At 35.9% G+C, this 17207-nt stretch overlaps 1 protein-coding gene across 6 annotated transcripts in view; it reads right to left on the bottom strand.

Annotated features, from left to right (window-relative positions):
• The window catches only part of LOC129743504 (CLIP domain-containing serine protease B4-like), a 170969-nt gene that overhangs the window by 136562 nt on the left and 17200 nt on the right, over window positions 1–17207 (bottom strand). The window contains exons 2-4 of one of the 6 annotated variants that reach the window (XM_055735567.1): window positions 9284–9524; window positions 8929–9227; window positions 8405–8853 (exon numbers count right to left, since the gene is read on the bottom strand). The exons of the other annotated variants lie outside the window; for them this stretch is intronic. Coding sequence (XP_055591542.1) covers window positions 8525–8853; window positions 8929–9227; window positions 9284–9524 — 869 coding nt within the window. The 3' untranslated portion in view covers window positions 8405–8524. Of the gene's footprint in view, window positions 1–8404; window positions 8854–8928; window positions 9228–9283; window positions 9525–17207 lie in introns of those variants that run through there. 6 annotated transcript variants of the gene reach the window in all.

Raw genomic sequence — 17207 nt, 5'->3', positions numbered from 1 at the left:
CAACCATCATGTGACGAGACGATGGTGGCGGCTCGAAAAGCGATTTCAAGAATTCCTTGAGTTTGGTTTCAAAATTTTCTGTCTGGCGGAAATAATTTTTTGCGCGTTTTGGATGGGAATTTGAATTATATAAAAAAAAATCAACGGTGATTTCAAATAGTTTGGTTGATGTTCTATTCTCTCGTTTTCCGTAACTGACTTTTCATCGATAAACAGAGGAGGACAAAGAACAGTTTTTCTTCGGAAAAGAGCTCTCCATTTTAGCTCCAATGGAAGCGAAATTCCAAAAACCAACTGTATCACACACCCAATTATCTGGAACAGAAACTAGTTTTGCTACTGATAATTTCTTTCAAAACTGCCGGTAGGCTCCACACTCCCGAGTTTTGACCCATTTCATTACGACGGACGACGCCGCCTTATCGCCAGACAGATGTCATTTTTGTCCTGTATCCGGTTCCGGACCTTCGAGCAAGCGTGTTTTATTTAGCAGGGCTAGAGAACACGGGACTTGTTTGCTCAATGGATTTTCAACGTACCGTCTCTGTGTTTGACCAACAAAATATTCGTTATTCGAAACATAAAACCGTTATTCGAAAGTTTTACCATTTGCAAAATTCTATTGATTCAAATTTCAAACGAGCTAGTTGTCAGCTAGTCAATGTAAAATAGTTTTGAGGATTCATAGACGTCACAATTCTCACTCGGTGTTTCCAGTTGTGTGAATTCTATCGAAAATAAAGGCGACAATTCTATGAAACGGTGAAAAACGGATACAGCTCACAGCTGTCAGCCAATTCAGTTTGATGCAAATAATGCCATACTCGATGGATGCCAACTGTCCTGCATTGCAAATACATACATAAAACTATTTGGCGCGTGGGATTTGCATTTTCACTGACTGTTGGGATGTTGGTCTCGTTTGAAGTTGATTAATTTTGAGAAGAACGTTTCATATTTTTTGGCAAACTACATTGTTGCAAACATAATCAAAACCATCATCGGTTTTGCTTTTGAAAATCTTCATCATCAGTGTGAGCCTTCTGTCGTTGAATTCTAAAAATAGACTGAAACATCCAGTTCAGTTGATTGAATTCCAGTTTGCAAAACCGAAACAGCATACTGAATAACGTTCTCGTCAACTGCAGTTTTAGAATTTTGTATTTCTGGGAACTTTAACAAGGCGCCCGAATTTATACTATCTACATGATATTAAAGATTGTCAGGCAACAATTCCGATAAGAAAAGAAATCAACCAATTAATCAATAATTGACTAATTGATCCGAATGATATAACTTAACTGTCATATTTACTTGATAATGTCCGATTTTTCTTTTTCTCTCTTACTTTCGGATCTGATTTGTAAAGGACAATAAAATCTACCTCGCACATTTCAATTATCCCGAAATAGCACTTTGAAAGACTTAAAGCCAAACGCTTGCCAAAAAAAAAGGAAAATCACTTCTTGAAACACGAAAACATCAAGCCTTCGCTAATCCTCCAGAGAGATAGATGATGGCAGATTTTTGAAAGATTCGTTCACAAAGGCTTCCAGTCTACAAATCCGGACAACAGGCAAAGAAAAAATAACTTTTTCGACAATCCCGCCTTCGTTTGGAAAAGAAGAAAGCTCCGGCACAAATCCTTCGCCTTTGATTTCTAGCTGCGATGCATGTTTCCTCCTTCCAAGAAGATTTCCCGCCTAGGGATGTTTAGGAACAGCCCTAGAGAGAAAGTGGGGCTCCATAGATTCACAAATCAGGTCCGGTAAATTTGCGAAAATCGGCTTAAAGCTTGTTCAGAAAGTTTTTATGTTCCTAGCGAAAGGTACCGAACCTAAGCTGCTCCGAGAAACATTATGCTCACATATGTTGCTCCTTTTCTAGAAGGTCGTTTCGTCTCTCGTAAATTTTACTGGGGCCATGAAAAAGGATCAACATTTTATGCGTTATTGTTGCACCATGGGCGAAAAACTTTCCTGGCAGCCGGCAAACGGGTGTGACTTGCTCAAAAGTCGATTCCACCAGCATATTACGGATTTAATTATAGATTTAATCAGTTGGTGAGTCAGCAGCCAATTTTCGGTCTCGAAGCCAACCTATGCTGGTTTCTCGGCTCCCATATCTGATTTCTAAGCTAATTCCAAAGCAGAACTTTTCCGCAAAATATCGTCACTCCTTGACTGACAACCCTGTTGGACACTCTGGGGATCAATTTTCAGACCCCACTTCAACGCTTTAGCTGAGAAAGTTTAAAGAAAGCCAATGAATGGACTTGAAATGAGAAGATTATTCTGTCTGTCCAATGATGATGATCAAATTTGACATACTTCATCTGTTTATATTCTAGCTTAGCACGAGTGTTGCCCAAAGGGTAGGTACACTTTAAAAAAGCATAACGGATAATTCCTAAAACATTTGAGAAAAATATTTATCTTTTTTTGTAAGAAATATTTTGACTATATTTTTTGTATCTCGCATACACACTTTTCCCAGTCATATTATTGATCTGTTTATCCCACTTATACTTCATCAAATCTGTATTTCAGGTGGCTGCATTCTCCTCCTTCAATTTCCCGCTACTTTTTGTCCCAAAACTTCTCTTTTGAAACAAACTGAGGGCAATTTGGTGGGTTCAGTTGTTTCAAAAACGAAAAAACGAAACAAAACCATCACAAGATTGAACTTTAAGTATAATCGTTTAGTTAAGATAATTTTTAAAACTAAAAAAACAGCGAAAACTTAAGTTTTTGTTTTGATAATTGTTATATTTTTCCACAGGAGCAGAGTCTTGGAAAATCATAATACCTATTTTTTACAAAACAACCAGCAAACGCGAAGCAAAAAAATAATCGACTGCTCTGCAGGAAGATCACGATCACTTTTTCTTAACACGATTAGAAACTTCAACGTTTCAAACCAGAAACTATTTTGAGCTAGGGATTCAGAATTTCCGGTACACACAACACAGGCCAATACACATAATTTTTCCAGCAAAAGAATCCTCCGGAAATACGACAGAGCTTTTATTCGTTTTAAACGCTCTCGCAAATGGGCTTAGAAAAAACACAGTTAAACGCCCTCCAATTCTAGATTGGACTATATCTGGTAGCACAAACTCGCGGACCATCCGGTATCAGTTTACTTTCTCAAAGTTTACTACAAATTTCACTTTTTAAATTGAAAATAAACAAAATTTTCCCGAACGACGAAAAAACGCGTGCGTTTCTATCGTACCAACGCCTACTTCCCCGGGACATATCCACGATCAGAGGTGTTTAGAGAGAAAGTAGTGAAAAACACTACTACGAGTTTGACAGCATGTAAACAATACCTACACATAAATGAGAAGGTGTGCAGAATTTTGTTGATTTTTACCCAATGCACAATCGGGAAAAAAGTGTATAAACCGCGAAGAAATTCAATGTCTTCCCTCCTACACAATATAAATCTATAACTCTCCTTTAGTGAAAATTTCTAGAACAACGATTGGACATCGTTTCAGACGCCACACAAGCTTACGAACGGAGTTATATTGCCTTTTTAACCCCTAATTCCCCTATATTTTGTTGACAATCCAGAAAAAAAACCTACTAAGACTTGAAAACTTTGAACAAAAATAGACCTATCTTGTGTAATTGTTTCTGAGAAAACGAATGGAGGCTGAATTCAAAATTCAGAATACAGATTTTCAAAGTTTAGAATCATACCTCTTTCAGGCAAGTCATCAATAATTTATTTGAAATTATGCTTCTTATCCTGAACTAGACATTTGCTTAAAAATAAATACTACAAAGTCAAGTTTACAAATTTAACTTGAATTTTTCCGAAAAAACAGAAAACGAATGCAATTTAAAAGATTGAGTTAAAACAAGAATTTAATGCTTCGAACATAAGAATCATAGAAATACAATTAAAAAATAATCACCCAGATTTAAATAGAATTTAAATCCGAATTTAAAGATAAATTTCAGACCAGGTAAAAAATCGATCATGATTTAAAATTATTCAGCAAAACGATAATAATTCGTCATATTCAACATTCCGTTTTCTTCATTTTCAATTCAAGGCTTGATTTAAAAATGTCCCTGTATTTTTTTGAACTTTAAGAAATATTAGGAAGAAATTAAAAAGAAATATTTATTTACGATTTGAATTGTAAAATCATGATTAAGGAAAAAAAATCTATTTTGAACTTCAGAGAATTCATTCAAAACATATACCTACTCGATAATAACTTCATATATCTATAAAACAACATGTTCAATTCATCAATGACAACTTCTTCTGTCAAAATAAAGGTTTGGAACTGTCTGATTTCTTGAGTGATCAATAAGAAACTGATGAAAATTAAAATAATGAATTTCGAAATATTTTGTAGCCGTCAATTGAAATATTTGGTCCTAAAAACAAAAGGTAGAAGTATGTTTTTCTATTCTTCAGAATACAAAAATTCAGAATTAAATAAACAATGAGAAACTTATTCAAATTATTTAAAAAAAAATGAGTTTGGTCACTAAAATAATTAAATTTATGTTAAATTATGAAAAAATTGAGCAAGTTACATAAATAAACTCTTGAAAGGTTTTTTGAAAACCTCAAATACTACTAAAAATCTGGTGATTAAAATTAAAAAGTATTAAAAAAAATAAAAAGTTTTTTTTCTTGATTTTTGAAAAGTAGGTTTTGACAAAGTTTGCTCGGATATTGCTCGGATATTGCCCGGATTTTGGACGACAATTTTGAAATAAAATTTCCAGATTTTGCCAGGTTATAAGATAAATGTAGTATAGTATATAATAAATAGTATAAATGGAGTAAAGTGAACGAGTAGAAGACTGCTAAAACTTTTTGCGCCGGAACGAAAATTATTTGCGATCTTGGAGAAACTAAATAATTGATTTGAAGCTTTTATTTTTTTAATGATTTGAAGTTTTGTCAAAATTGAAATGATTTTTAATTATTTTTAAAAGTGATTTCAAAAACCAAAGCTGTTTGAACAAAAACCTAATTGCATATTTGTATTCAAGGCACCCAAATTAAGCAAATCAAGCTTTTAAATTCTTTGCACCTAGGAATAATGTGAAATTTGAGGTCTTGAGCAATTTATCAAAACTATTTTGAATGTGGAGTTATGGATTCAGAAGAATGAGAAACACGAAATACAATTGAGGCTGAAATTGGTTTTTTTGAGAAAAAACATTTCATACGAGCATAAAATTTGAGATGACTTTTACCCTTTTTTAAAGAATCAAAGTGATGTGTTATAAAGTCATCGATACTAGGTTTTCGGTTTTATTTTACTAAATCTGTTGACTATCGTGAGTGTTCAACACCAGTCACATGGTTACCAATGTGTGATACTGAGAATTTGTATTCTTTGAATGAATTTTTAAGTTCAAATGATTGGTTTCAAATTTTAGTTACACTTCTTAGTAAAAATCCGTTCCAAACACGAGTTAATGTTTCTGTGTGTCAAGATTTGAGATTCAATACAATAGGATAACTGAATTGCAAATCGAAATCTACAATTGATTCGATTAGAGAACGTCATATACAGTCTTAGAATGAATTGTCTCATGCCTTGAGAGTGATTTAAGACTAAATTCCGCCTGAGGCGAGCCAATTTTCTGACATGTTTGTTAACATTTATTTTTAAACACCTTTTGGGATCAAGTGATTTCCCGGTAAATTCATTTTTTTGGACTGAAACTTTGATTTCAAAAAATCTCCATGTGGGGGGTTAACCCCCTAAACCCCCCCCCCCCCTGTTCGCACGGCTTTGAAGGGAATTGAGGGTAAAACAGCCATACCTCCTGTTTCCAATGCGTACGATAGGGCGAACAGCCTTCATTGGATTTCTCCAAAAAAAATACACAAGATATGTTCTATTTGATTCAAAATTTTCATGTCCGAACATGCTTTTTTTCTGAAATAATTGAAAAATGTAGGGTTATTTAGGGTAAAACAGACATAACTCCATTTTCCGAAGCGTGCGGTGTCTCAAACAGCCTTCATTGATTTCCTTGGAAAAAATCCCCTAAGATAAGTCTAATTGGTTCAAATTGTCGAGTTCGAACATGCTTTTTCTGACTATTAGAAAAATGGAATTCCTTGACAAAAGTCACACAAGATAGGTCTATTTTTGTTCAAAGTTTCAAAGTCTGAGCTTACTTTTTCTGAACTATTTAAAAATGTTGGGAAATTTAGGGTAAAACAGCCATAACTCAAGTTTCCAATCTGTGAGGGGGCTCAAACAGGCTTCGTTGGATTTCTCAGAAAAAAATGCATAAAATAAGTCTTATTTGGTTTAAAATTTTCAAGTCCGAACATGCTTTTTTCTGAAATAATTGAAAAATGTAGGGGAATTGAGGGTAAAAACAGCCATAACTCCATTTTCCGAAGCGTGCGGTGGCTCAATCAGCCTCCATTGGATTCTTCGGAAAAAAATCACACAAGATAAGCCCCATTTGGTTCAAAATATTCAAGTCCAAACATTAGTTTTCTTAACTACAATTTGGAAAATGTAGGGGAATTGAGGTTAAAACGGTAATTTCTCCATTTTCCGAAGTTTGCTGTGACTTAAACAGCCTTCATTGAATTCCTCGGAAAAAAACGCACTTTTTACGTTCCATTTGGTTGAAAATTTGGAAGGCCGAACATGCTTTTTCCTTAAATAGTTCAAAAATATAGGGGAATTAAGGGTAAAAACGGCCATAACTCCATTTTCCGAAGCGTGCGGTGCCTCAATCAGTCTCCATTCGATTTCTCAGAAAAAATTACACATTTTTGAAATTTTTGTTTAATGTTTTGAAGTCTAAATATGTTTTACTGGATTGTTTACAAAATATAGGGGAATTAGGGGTTAAAAAGGCACTATAACTCTATTTGTAAGTTCGTGCGGCGTCTAAACCTATCACTATGTTCAATCGCTTTCACTTTCACGAAATTTTCACTACAGGAAAGTACTTTTTCGTGGATTTGTTTCGAGTAAGAGAGGAGATATTGAATTTCTCCGCGCTTTATACACTTTTTTCCCCATTGTGCAATGGTAAAAAAAGTTATGCCCTGTTGAATGTGTCGCAATAATTTCTTGTTCGCCCTATAAGGTGAATGAATCCAGAAAAAAACGGGCTTTTTTCAATGAAATCCACTCAATCGGACCTGCCTGGACCATTTCCAAATTAAGTGGTATTAAATATCTGGGAAATTCTGGTAAGCTCAGTCTAGATCAGTGGTTTTCAAAGTGGTCCCAACCGCCCCCCGGGAGGCATTGAGAGGCGGTGAGGGGCGGTGAGCCCAATTCTGCATTTCGGGGGGCGTTGAAAGGGCTTAGGGGGGCGATGAAGTTATATTGATTTTTGTTTTGTTTAATTCTAAACTTACTTAAAATTGAAATGAAAGTTCAAAGTTCCATAAGTGATTAACCTTCTAATACCAAGCCGAATTGTTTTCAGAGGTTTAAAAAAATTTTGATCAAAATGAAAGTAGTCGTAAAATTTATAAAATTCAAAACATTGTGTTGTACACAAAAAGATGAATATAACAACATTCATTTTAATTTTTTTAAACATATGTCTGATTCGTTGAGCAAAATAACTCATAACAATCGCAACAACGATATATCATCGTTCGGTATTAACAGGTTAACTAACTAAACGCTTAATTAAGGCTTCATTCAAAACTTATCTTTCTTTCTATGAATCTTCAGTAAGGCTTGAAAAATACATATAAAAATGTTTTGTGCTTCATAGTTAAAATTGAAGGAATCACAAAAAATCAGTAATTTGAGTTTAAGAAGTTTTTTTCTTGGTCAAATACATGTTTTAGGGGGTTGTTATATTACATTTTTTATATTTTTTTTTCTTGGATTCGTTTAAAAAAAAGGTGGTATTAATTTGATTCTTAAGTTGATTTCAAACGATTTCCCAGTGAAATCTCTATGGAGAAGCGCACTGATTCATGTCATTCAAGGATAACGAAAACTAGATAAACTACCAGTGTTTTTACCACTAGAATTTGCTTCTCTGTCATCTAAAAGTATGAGAAAAAAGATCGAAAAATTTCGCTGGTGTCAGATTTGATGTAAATTTCTTATTTATCCTATCGTTTAAAAAAAAGTGATTTTTTTTTCTCGGAACTTAGGTTTTTTTTACACCCTAACCTGAATTTGCTTCAGTACCGCCATCTGATAAAAATAAAAAGATTTTAAATAAATACTACACATGGCAGATTGGTATCATATCATACATAATTAATATGTGTACTAAAAATAATATTATGAAATAATTCCTTTTAGTTCAGTAGATTTCAGCAGTTCCGATGATCGGTGATTAATAAATTGTGTGTGACCCATGATTGTGGGGAGACTGTATTTCTGATCTAATTGAATTGAAAAAATAACAAATCGATGAAGCATTTTGATTCAAAAAATTTGTACAAAATTTTGTAAAGAAACATAGAAAAGGGTAACAATTTCCAATTTATGGTTTAACGACACAATAAGGCTCCATGTTGCAATTATTTACGGGTAAAGCGGCCACTTTGGCTCCGGAGGGAAAGGTCCCAGCATCCTCTTCTGGATCCAATCCAAATAGCTGGTTACCCGTGTGTAGACGCCAGGAACTCCCTTTTTGCCACAGCCATGGCCATAGCTTACCACGCCGAACTGATACCAGTAGCCATCGTCGTTCAGGACCAAACTGCCACCTGAATCACCTTGGCAAGAGTCTTTGCCACGTTGGCCACCCGCACACATTTCCGAGTCAATCATCTTCGGATACTCTTTCTGGCAGGTATCCATAGATACTCCTGGAACTTCCACGGCCAGTTTGTACTGACTGCCGAAAATACCTGCATTTGAAAGATTCCGTAACAGAAGATGAATATATGTATGTTTTGACTTCCATATGGGAAGTTGTAGCTTACCCGGCGCTTGATGGCCCCTCTCCGTAGCTCCCCATCCGATGACGAAGAACTTCTTGGTAGCTTCTCTAAACAATCGAAGATTGTCGGCCAAAGGAAGGCAAACTGGTGAAATGAAATCGGTGAACTGAACTGGACGTTCCAGTTTGATCAGCGCAATATCGTTATGGAAGTCCTCGGATGTGTAGTCTGGATGAACAATATGGCCTGCCACTCGAATATCGACTGGTGGATCAGCACAAAGCCCTTCGACGCAGTCTATCTCACTGAGAATGTTCCATTCTCCCAGACGTACCTTGGTTCTGAAGAATTAAAGCTGTTTATTTTAGAATTTTTTCAGCATTTTTAAACCACTCACACCCGGTAGTTTTCAGGAATTTCTCGGAAGCAGTGACCAGCCGTCAGCACAAATTGGTCGGAGATCAGAGAGCCTCCACATCCGTAAGAAACGTAAGGACCAACAACCGGCTGAATCAACAGAAGAGCAGTCCAGGGATATCCGTTGAGGTCGGTCCGATTACCACCCAGGACTCGGTTTCCCAGGCTAATTCCACATGTTCCTGGCTCGGGCAGCTGGCTGCGGACTGAATACGATGAAGCTGTGCCAAATTAAAGACAAAATTAAAATCTCCGAGATTTACCGTTTTTTTTTCGTTTTTATAATACCAGAACAGATGAAGTTTGCTGCCACGATGCCGATAAGCAGCAATACAGATTGAACGATCGCGACCATCGTGTTTAAACTGTACTGATCCTAAGGACGATTAAACTGTACCTTTATATTAGCAGCGTTATCAACCGGTTCAGGTATTATCATCAATATATTTTGAGTTGCAATTTTAAAGACGGCGAGTGTTTTGAATGTTTACACATTGGAGGAAGTGCAATGACCTGCCATTGCATCTTTTTAGTTGATACTAATAGCTGACCCGGTTTGCTTTGCAACACTATGGAGATGGTTTTTATATGAATAACTCGAGAACTCATTGAGGAAATGACCAGATGTGGCATGGGATCCCTACACGATCGTTTTGGAATACAAAATATCTTCCTCTGATGGTTCGAGACGCCTCCGTTGTAGTATTACGGCCGTCTATTTGCCGGCTTCATGGCCACACTTTAGTATGACACACGCCATGTAAAAGGAGAAAAAGATATCAGTTCAGTTGTTCTTTGTATTTTCACCAAGTAAAACATGGTGTCAGAAGCTGGGTGAGCTGCTTTTGTTTTTTTCCGGCGTCATTTTAATAAAATGCGTAAGTTTTGATTAAGGAAGTACCGGTTTCAAATAAACGGTTTTAAGAAAAGTTTTTACTTCGGTCGTTTTTTATTCCGGAAGAGTTCCCGTGTTGTGATTATTATCACATGATGGAGATGCAGGAGTTTTTTGAAAGCCAGACAGCGATCCCAAGTAACACCAATATTTTTATTAGACTCCTCAAGCCTCTTATAAAACCAAAACTTTATCTAGTAGCCTGCTATAAAACTTTGAATGTTACTTGGGATGTTCTTTTCGCTCATTGAACAAATGCAACGGATGAATACTGGCGCTACAGCTACAGCAGCATGCGGATCATCTCCAGGATTTCTTCCATTGCCCCCACCGTTATCTATGGAAGGAGACATGGAACGAAATTTTGTCTTTTTTCATGTCAAATTGGCAGAACTATGCAAAGAGTATCGAAGTGGATAGATAGCCCCAGCAAGACGAAGACAGAAAAGTTAAAGTTAGCTTGTTAATGTCTCTCATTGGGGAAGCTGCGCTTAAAAAGTACAGCAATTTCGAGCTCACCAGGGGTGCCAGGTGATTTCGTCGAAAACGCGAAGTTAAAAATCAGGATTTTTCAGGACACTTCTCGATTCATGAAAATAATAAGGGTTTCTGCTTAGATTGCATAAATAAAGGCGCTGTAAACGCCTTGATTTATGCAACAACAGTACGCAGTTTGTTTTTTGGCCGGTAGTTCATATCGAAAAATACCATTTGAATATCATCTGAACCGAAGATTACCATCTGTTAAATGGGTTTAACTATTTTATAACATATTTTTTCGGTTTTCTCATAGTTTAACTATAAATTCGATCATATTTAAGAAGTTTTTATGAAAACCAGGACAAATCAGGACATTTTAGGAACAACTTTTCAAAAATCAGGACAACTTAAGATTTTTTCGAAAATCAGGACGGTCTCTCGAAAATCAGGACAAATCCTGATAAATCAGGACACCTGGCACCTCTGGAGCTCACCCAAGAGGAGAGACATAACCTCGAATTCGCGGTAGCAGCAATAAAAATCCGGCCAATATGCAGGCAAATTTCGGAATTATTCCATTTAAATCAAGATGAAAAACAAGTAGAAATTTTTTTGATGATTTTGCACATAAAGTGAGAAAATCTGGTCAAAATCCGGACAATCTGGTAAGCTTAGTCTAACTTTATTGGGATTCAATATTTGGGACACAACTACAATCAACAAGTGAGAAACTTTTTGAAAAACTGTTGTAGAATATGGTCCTGGAATGAGATTTCGAACTTTTGGAGTTGAGATTGTTACACTATTGTTACTCTAGAATCATTTTAGTTGTTCATAAACATTCAATGAGAAATGTAAAATTTTATGTTTAGTAAAAAAAATTACTTGGCACGAGTCTTGTTCGCGCTGTTGACGAGTGCGGTCGTTTTTTTCCTCCCACGCGCAGTGAAATGTTGGTTGATGTGAAATCGTGTGGTTGCGGTTTTTTCATCAAAGCCCAGTCAATTTCGAGATAATTTTACATATTAGAAATACCCTATAAAGATTTTAATTATTCTCATGATGTTTTGATTCGATTGGTGGATTGATGGTGGGAATGTTTGGATTCTAATGCATTCTGTGGCAGGGGTAGGATCGGTCAGTGCTTGCATTGTGTTTGAAAAGAGCCATTGGCTAAAAGTGATTGAAGGAAATAGCACGGAGTGTTCATTAATTGAATTATTTTATTAAGTTTGCTTACGGAGGAAATCAAGAAGCAAGAAATCATTCAGATAAAAATTATTTCTGGAAACATGTCCGAACATGTAAGACAAGGTAGGTGAATAGGAACCGGCTCATACGTGAAACATGGAGCTTCGTTCCCAGGAAACGCTAGGCGAACGGATCTAAGCAAGCGTTGGATTGAATTGAATAGCATCATTCGGTGAGGAAGTTCCAAATTATCTTTTACCTTTACCTCTTTCTATCGAGTCATTTTTTGTCGTTAAGTTTCTTTCGAATTTTTATGGATGGCATTTCGTGTACAGGTGTTGGTGCGAGTGTTTGTTGTCAAATGGTTATCTGTTCTGCGGAGCTTGTTAGGTTCCGGACATTCAATCAAGCAAAATTTCAACTATTTAAATGTAAACTCTTTCATGTTTCGCCTAGCGGAAGACTGTCCAGCGGTGCACGCATGCATGGCGCTTGTGCAATGGGCACAGCGGCATTTTTTTTATTAGCAATATCGGAATTTGATTCGGATTTTTTTTTTTGACTTCCTTTCAGCTAATCGATTCTGTTATTTTTAGAACGGTTTCTAGGATCAGAGGGGTGTAAGAACTAAGATGATAGCTTCGATAAAATCCCCTTTAAAGTTATGACGGTAATTGATTTTTCATTTGTTCTTCGAATACGAGCAATTTTGATGCAGTAAAAAATGATAAAAATATTATCTCTTTCATTGAAAATTGGATTTCGTGCAATGTTTTGCAGTTGCAGTTATCCGTAAAAAGGTTGACTGAAAAGAGGTTAGCGTGAAGACTCTGACAGATTTTACCCTGATTTGACAGGTCGCACGAATGTACAAGTTCGCACAAATGTCGCAGTCATAAGTGCGCAGTCCAATTTAGTGCGCTGCGATTAGTATTAAATTATTATTTTGCACCAAAAATTGATTGAGATACAACGAATCGAAAGGTTGATCATAGTTTAAAAAAAAATCTTTTTGTTAGATTTCTTCAATATTAAATGAGCTAATTGTTTTATCAAATCGTCATATAAAAACACAGGATTTTAGGCAATATTTACAAAGTTTTACTTAAGTTTATCTTTAATTCCTCGAAAGTAGTTTTTGGAGACAGAGTACAAGTCGGAAAATCGGATTGAGTGTTCAAAAACAGGTCAAAATTGAGTTAAAGGAAAAGGTAAGAGTTTAAATAATGTATAGTAAGATTATTACTCAGACATCATACCTCTCAGTAGTGTAACCGATAAAAAACAAGATAGGTACTAAACATTAAATTTACCTCAGTGTATAGAAATGAAACAACGAAGAAAAAGAACAGTTCCGGTTTTGTATAACCGTGGCTTAGCTATATCAGTTTTGGATCAGTTGTTCAGCCTAATGGCGAATGTCTTTGGCTTCTAAGCCAGAGGTCCAGGGTTCGAATTCCGCCACCCTAAATCTAGGTTATGAAATTTGTTTTATTGAATATTTATACAAATATTCCAATGATCAATCAGATGCCAGCTGGGCAGGTATAAATACGGATGCGAAATACCTGTCGAAGATTCATAACGTTCAAAACGTTATGAATTTGAAAACGGCTGTGCAAGTGATTGACCCATTCACCCAAATAACACTATCACATACACGAAATACATTCATGACGCCATGGTGTCAGATATGCGTTGAATTGCATTGGAGATTTGCCGAACCATTAATCTAAAGAATGCAATTTAGCGCATGCGTTGACAAAACTGCGGTGAATCCGTGCACTCATGGTGGGTTATCTACATACATACACATACAGTATGCTCAATTTTTTTTCGTTTATTCTAATAATACAACTTCTTTGAATTATTATTAGTTGGACGTAGTCATGTTTACTGTTCTTAGTTTTTTGTACTTAAAATGAATCTATCATTTTTGATGTTTTGTTTATAATATTTTGCATCGCGATTTTTTAATACTTTAAAAATTGTTTATTTTAGATCAAGTGGAAATAAATATGGTTATGATACTGAATAAGGTCGGATACAGCTAAAGGTAAGCTTAGTGTGTCTTGATGTAAGTTGGGTATAAAGGTAAGGTTATTCTGTTGTATAACAATATCATTTATTAATAATATTATATAAGAACGTTCAATCAGTTGCCAGCTGGGTAGGTTTCTACACGCATGCGGAATACCTGTCGTAGATTCATAACACTGAGAATGTTATGAATTTTATACGGTTACGAATCTGTTTGCTCGTTCTACATATAAGACATACACATACACTGAAGTTTTTTTTACGCGGTATTTCGTCCCGCGTAAAAAAACCGCGTAAAAAAACCGCGTAAAAAACCGCGTTGATTCGAAAATCCGCGTAAAAAAAACCTCGTTAATTCGAAAATCCACGTAAAAAAACCCCGAAATTCGAAAATCCACGTTAAAAATCCATTTTAATTAAAAAATTCGCGTAAAAATGCACGTTACTAAAAACGCGTAAAAATCATGATTATTTAAAAATTTGCGTACAATGATAGTTTATTTTTAAGATAAAAAACAAAATCAATTAGATTAATAGAATAGTAGAATATAGTGAGGCTTATTTGAGAGTGTGGAATTCAGATCGTCTCATGTCTCATGTCTCAAGTCTCATGTTTCATGTCTCAGGTCTCATGTCTCATGTCTCAGGTCTCATGTCTCATGTCTCAGGTCTCATGTCTCATGTCTTAGGTCTTATGTCTCATGTCTCATGTCTCAGGTCTCAGGTCTCAGGTCTCAGATCTCATGTATCACGTTCTTAGTCTCAGAGCTAAGATTTTCCCAACTACAAAAAAATTCTAAGTGTTTTCCTTTGAAAAAATCTTTGAATATTTTCTCTGAAAAAACGCGTGAATTCGAAAATCCGCGTAAAAAAAGCCGAGTAAAAAATACCGTGTAAAAAAAACCGCGTAAAAAACCTCAGGGTATACGAAATACATTCATTACATGACAGTTCATACGAAGCCATGGTGTCGGGTATATGGTAATTTGCATTGAAGATTGGCCGAACTTATAATCTAAAGAATGCAATTTAGCGCATACGTTGGCGAAACTGCGGTGAATCCGTGCACCCATGGTGGATTATCTACATACATACATACATACATACATACATACATACAGTAAAAACAATTACTTGGCATTTTTGGACCTTCACCCGAAAAACCTCCTCCCCCCCCCCCCCCGTTCCAACGGCCATGACAAGTTGCACTGTATGGCATTCTTATTACCCGTCTTAGAAAAAAAAATCATAAAATTCTGAAACGATATTTTTCAGAAAATCGAGTTCTAGTTTTCAAAATGCAATTTTTCTCAGTGTAGGATTTAAAAAAAATCGATTTTTTTTCTAAAAATTCAATCATTTTTCCAAAACTCTCTCTTGAACAACATTTGTGTAATAATAGTAATTTTCGAGCTTATAATGTTTAAAAAGTTTTTGTCTGAAAAATTTAACCCACTCGAATGTTAGTCTAGATAATTTTTGGGGAAACTAAGTATTCCAAGTTGCATTACTAGGTGAGATCAAGGTGTGTATATATAGGAGGTGTTACCGAATATGAAATTAGGCTATGCAACTGTGGAACTCATGGAGTTTATTTACAAACAAACCGCAGAAAATCTTAGCCTGTTTGTAGACAAACTCATTGATAGCCCCGCTCACTGCTTGCCTACTTACTGTGTAAGTCGGAGAACCTCGTGTTTCAAAAAACCTTGGGTAAGGTCTTTATGTCCAAAAAGTTTCATTGAATTCTGAGAGGGTGTCAACTTTGTGTCGATTTGGCGTGAAATCCGTCATCTACTAATTAGATGTTCTCTGTTCTTTGAAAAGCTTACTTCGATTGAACCCCAAATTTGCTGCAGGATTCTGCCCGAGTTCTGTCTCTTCAGTTCGAAAATGGGCATAGTATAGTTTCGAAATTCAAATCAATTATTTTTCCAATGAAATTTGAGGCAAGGCGTCAAAGCATTCTCTTCACTGACACTCCAATTTTCGATTCATTAATTTAATTAGACATTTTCCCGGATCCAAAATATAATGTCAATGAGGGGAGAGGTTTGTCGTCCACTCGTAATGGGTCCAGTAATCCTAGATTGCATCTGAATATATGCTAGAAGTATCACTTCCGGAATGGATTTTGAAAAACAGTAATCGATGTCAGAACAGGACAAACGGGTAGTGGTCACAAATTGAAAAGAGTCCACTGGTCCAAAACCACAAAAAGAAGAGCTCGTCTTCCTGTACATTTTTTGGTTTTTCCAAACAATCTGAATGGAAGGTATCCAGAGGCACGTTGCATCCGGCTGCTGCCGGAGCGATAAAATTGCAGTAATGAGTCCTCGGGCTGTCATCCAAGTTACAGATATCCGGTTTCCGCATTGGATGTCACCTCTCCGTATAAAAGTACATACAATTTCATGTTGATATTGGGGAAGGAACGGAATCAGACAGGGGTGCACTTATGAATGGGACCACATCCGGCCGGGTTGGCCCCGAAGTCACCGATAATTAAATTTGATTGGCTAAATCAATTCACTGAGCATGTGCTCGATTCGGTCGCTGCGGTTAGATTTTCCAAAATGGAAACAGAAACGAGGGAACATCTGCCCAAAGCCAAAAACAATCGTTATACTCTACTGGATTAGGTCAATTTAATAGGTCTTGTCTGAAAAAGAAACTAATTGTTTGCGCTATATTTCCACAAAAAAAAAACCAAAAAAGTTATTTAAATTGGATGTCCGTGTTGGCAAGCAATCTTTAGTTAGATGACAAAGGGATGAAAGTGTGGTAAAATAAAGTAACGCTAACAAAAAAAAATTGATTATGTCTTGATTTCATTGAAAAACGAAAACACAAACAAAAAATATGCTGATCAATGCACCCTTGGATCATTCTAATATGAGCGTCACAAATCATAGTAAACAGTGGTAGTTGAAAACTGAATTTATTGACAGTATTGATGTGTTTTCAATCAACTTGAAAGATTCTTAACCAATTTATCTATGAATGGAACATTGCGAAAAGGATTTTTAATGATGTGTGTCAATCTATCAACGAGTTTTGATGGCGAAGAACGTGCAGGAGTGCTGCCCAGCGTTTAAGTCGAAAGTGAGGTGAAATTAAATATGGCTTCGGCAGAAGGTTTCTTTATAATCAATGTTTAATGTTTCCATAAGTTGTATTTGGTCTTTTAAAGTGAAATAGGCTCGTGACGCGAGATTCGTTCGGGAATTTCATTTCGAACCCTTATAGCGACGTTGAAAGACGCTCTTAAAATATTCATTTTTGGAACTACCCGTTT

The sequence above is a fragment of the Uranotaenia lowii genome, chromosome 1 (genome assembly GCF_029784155.1).
Source record: "Uranotaenia lowii strain MFRU-FL chromosome 1, ASM2978415v1, whole genome shotgun sequence".
NCBI lineage: Eukaryota > Metazoa > Arthropoda > Insecta > Diptera > Culicidae > Uranotaenia > Uranotaenia lowii.
Note: the sequence above shows the minus strand (reverse complement) of the source record. Positions and strands in the feature narration are given on the sequence as shown.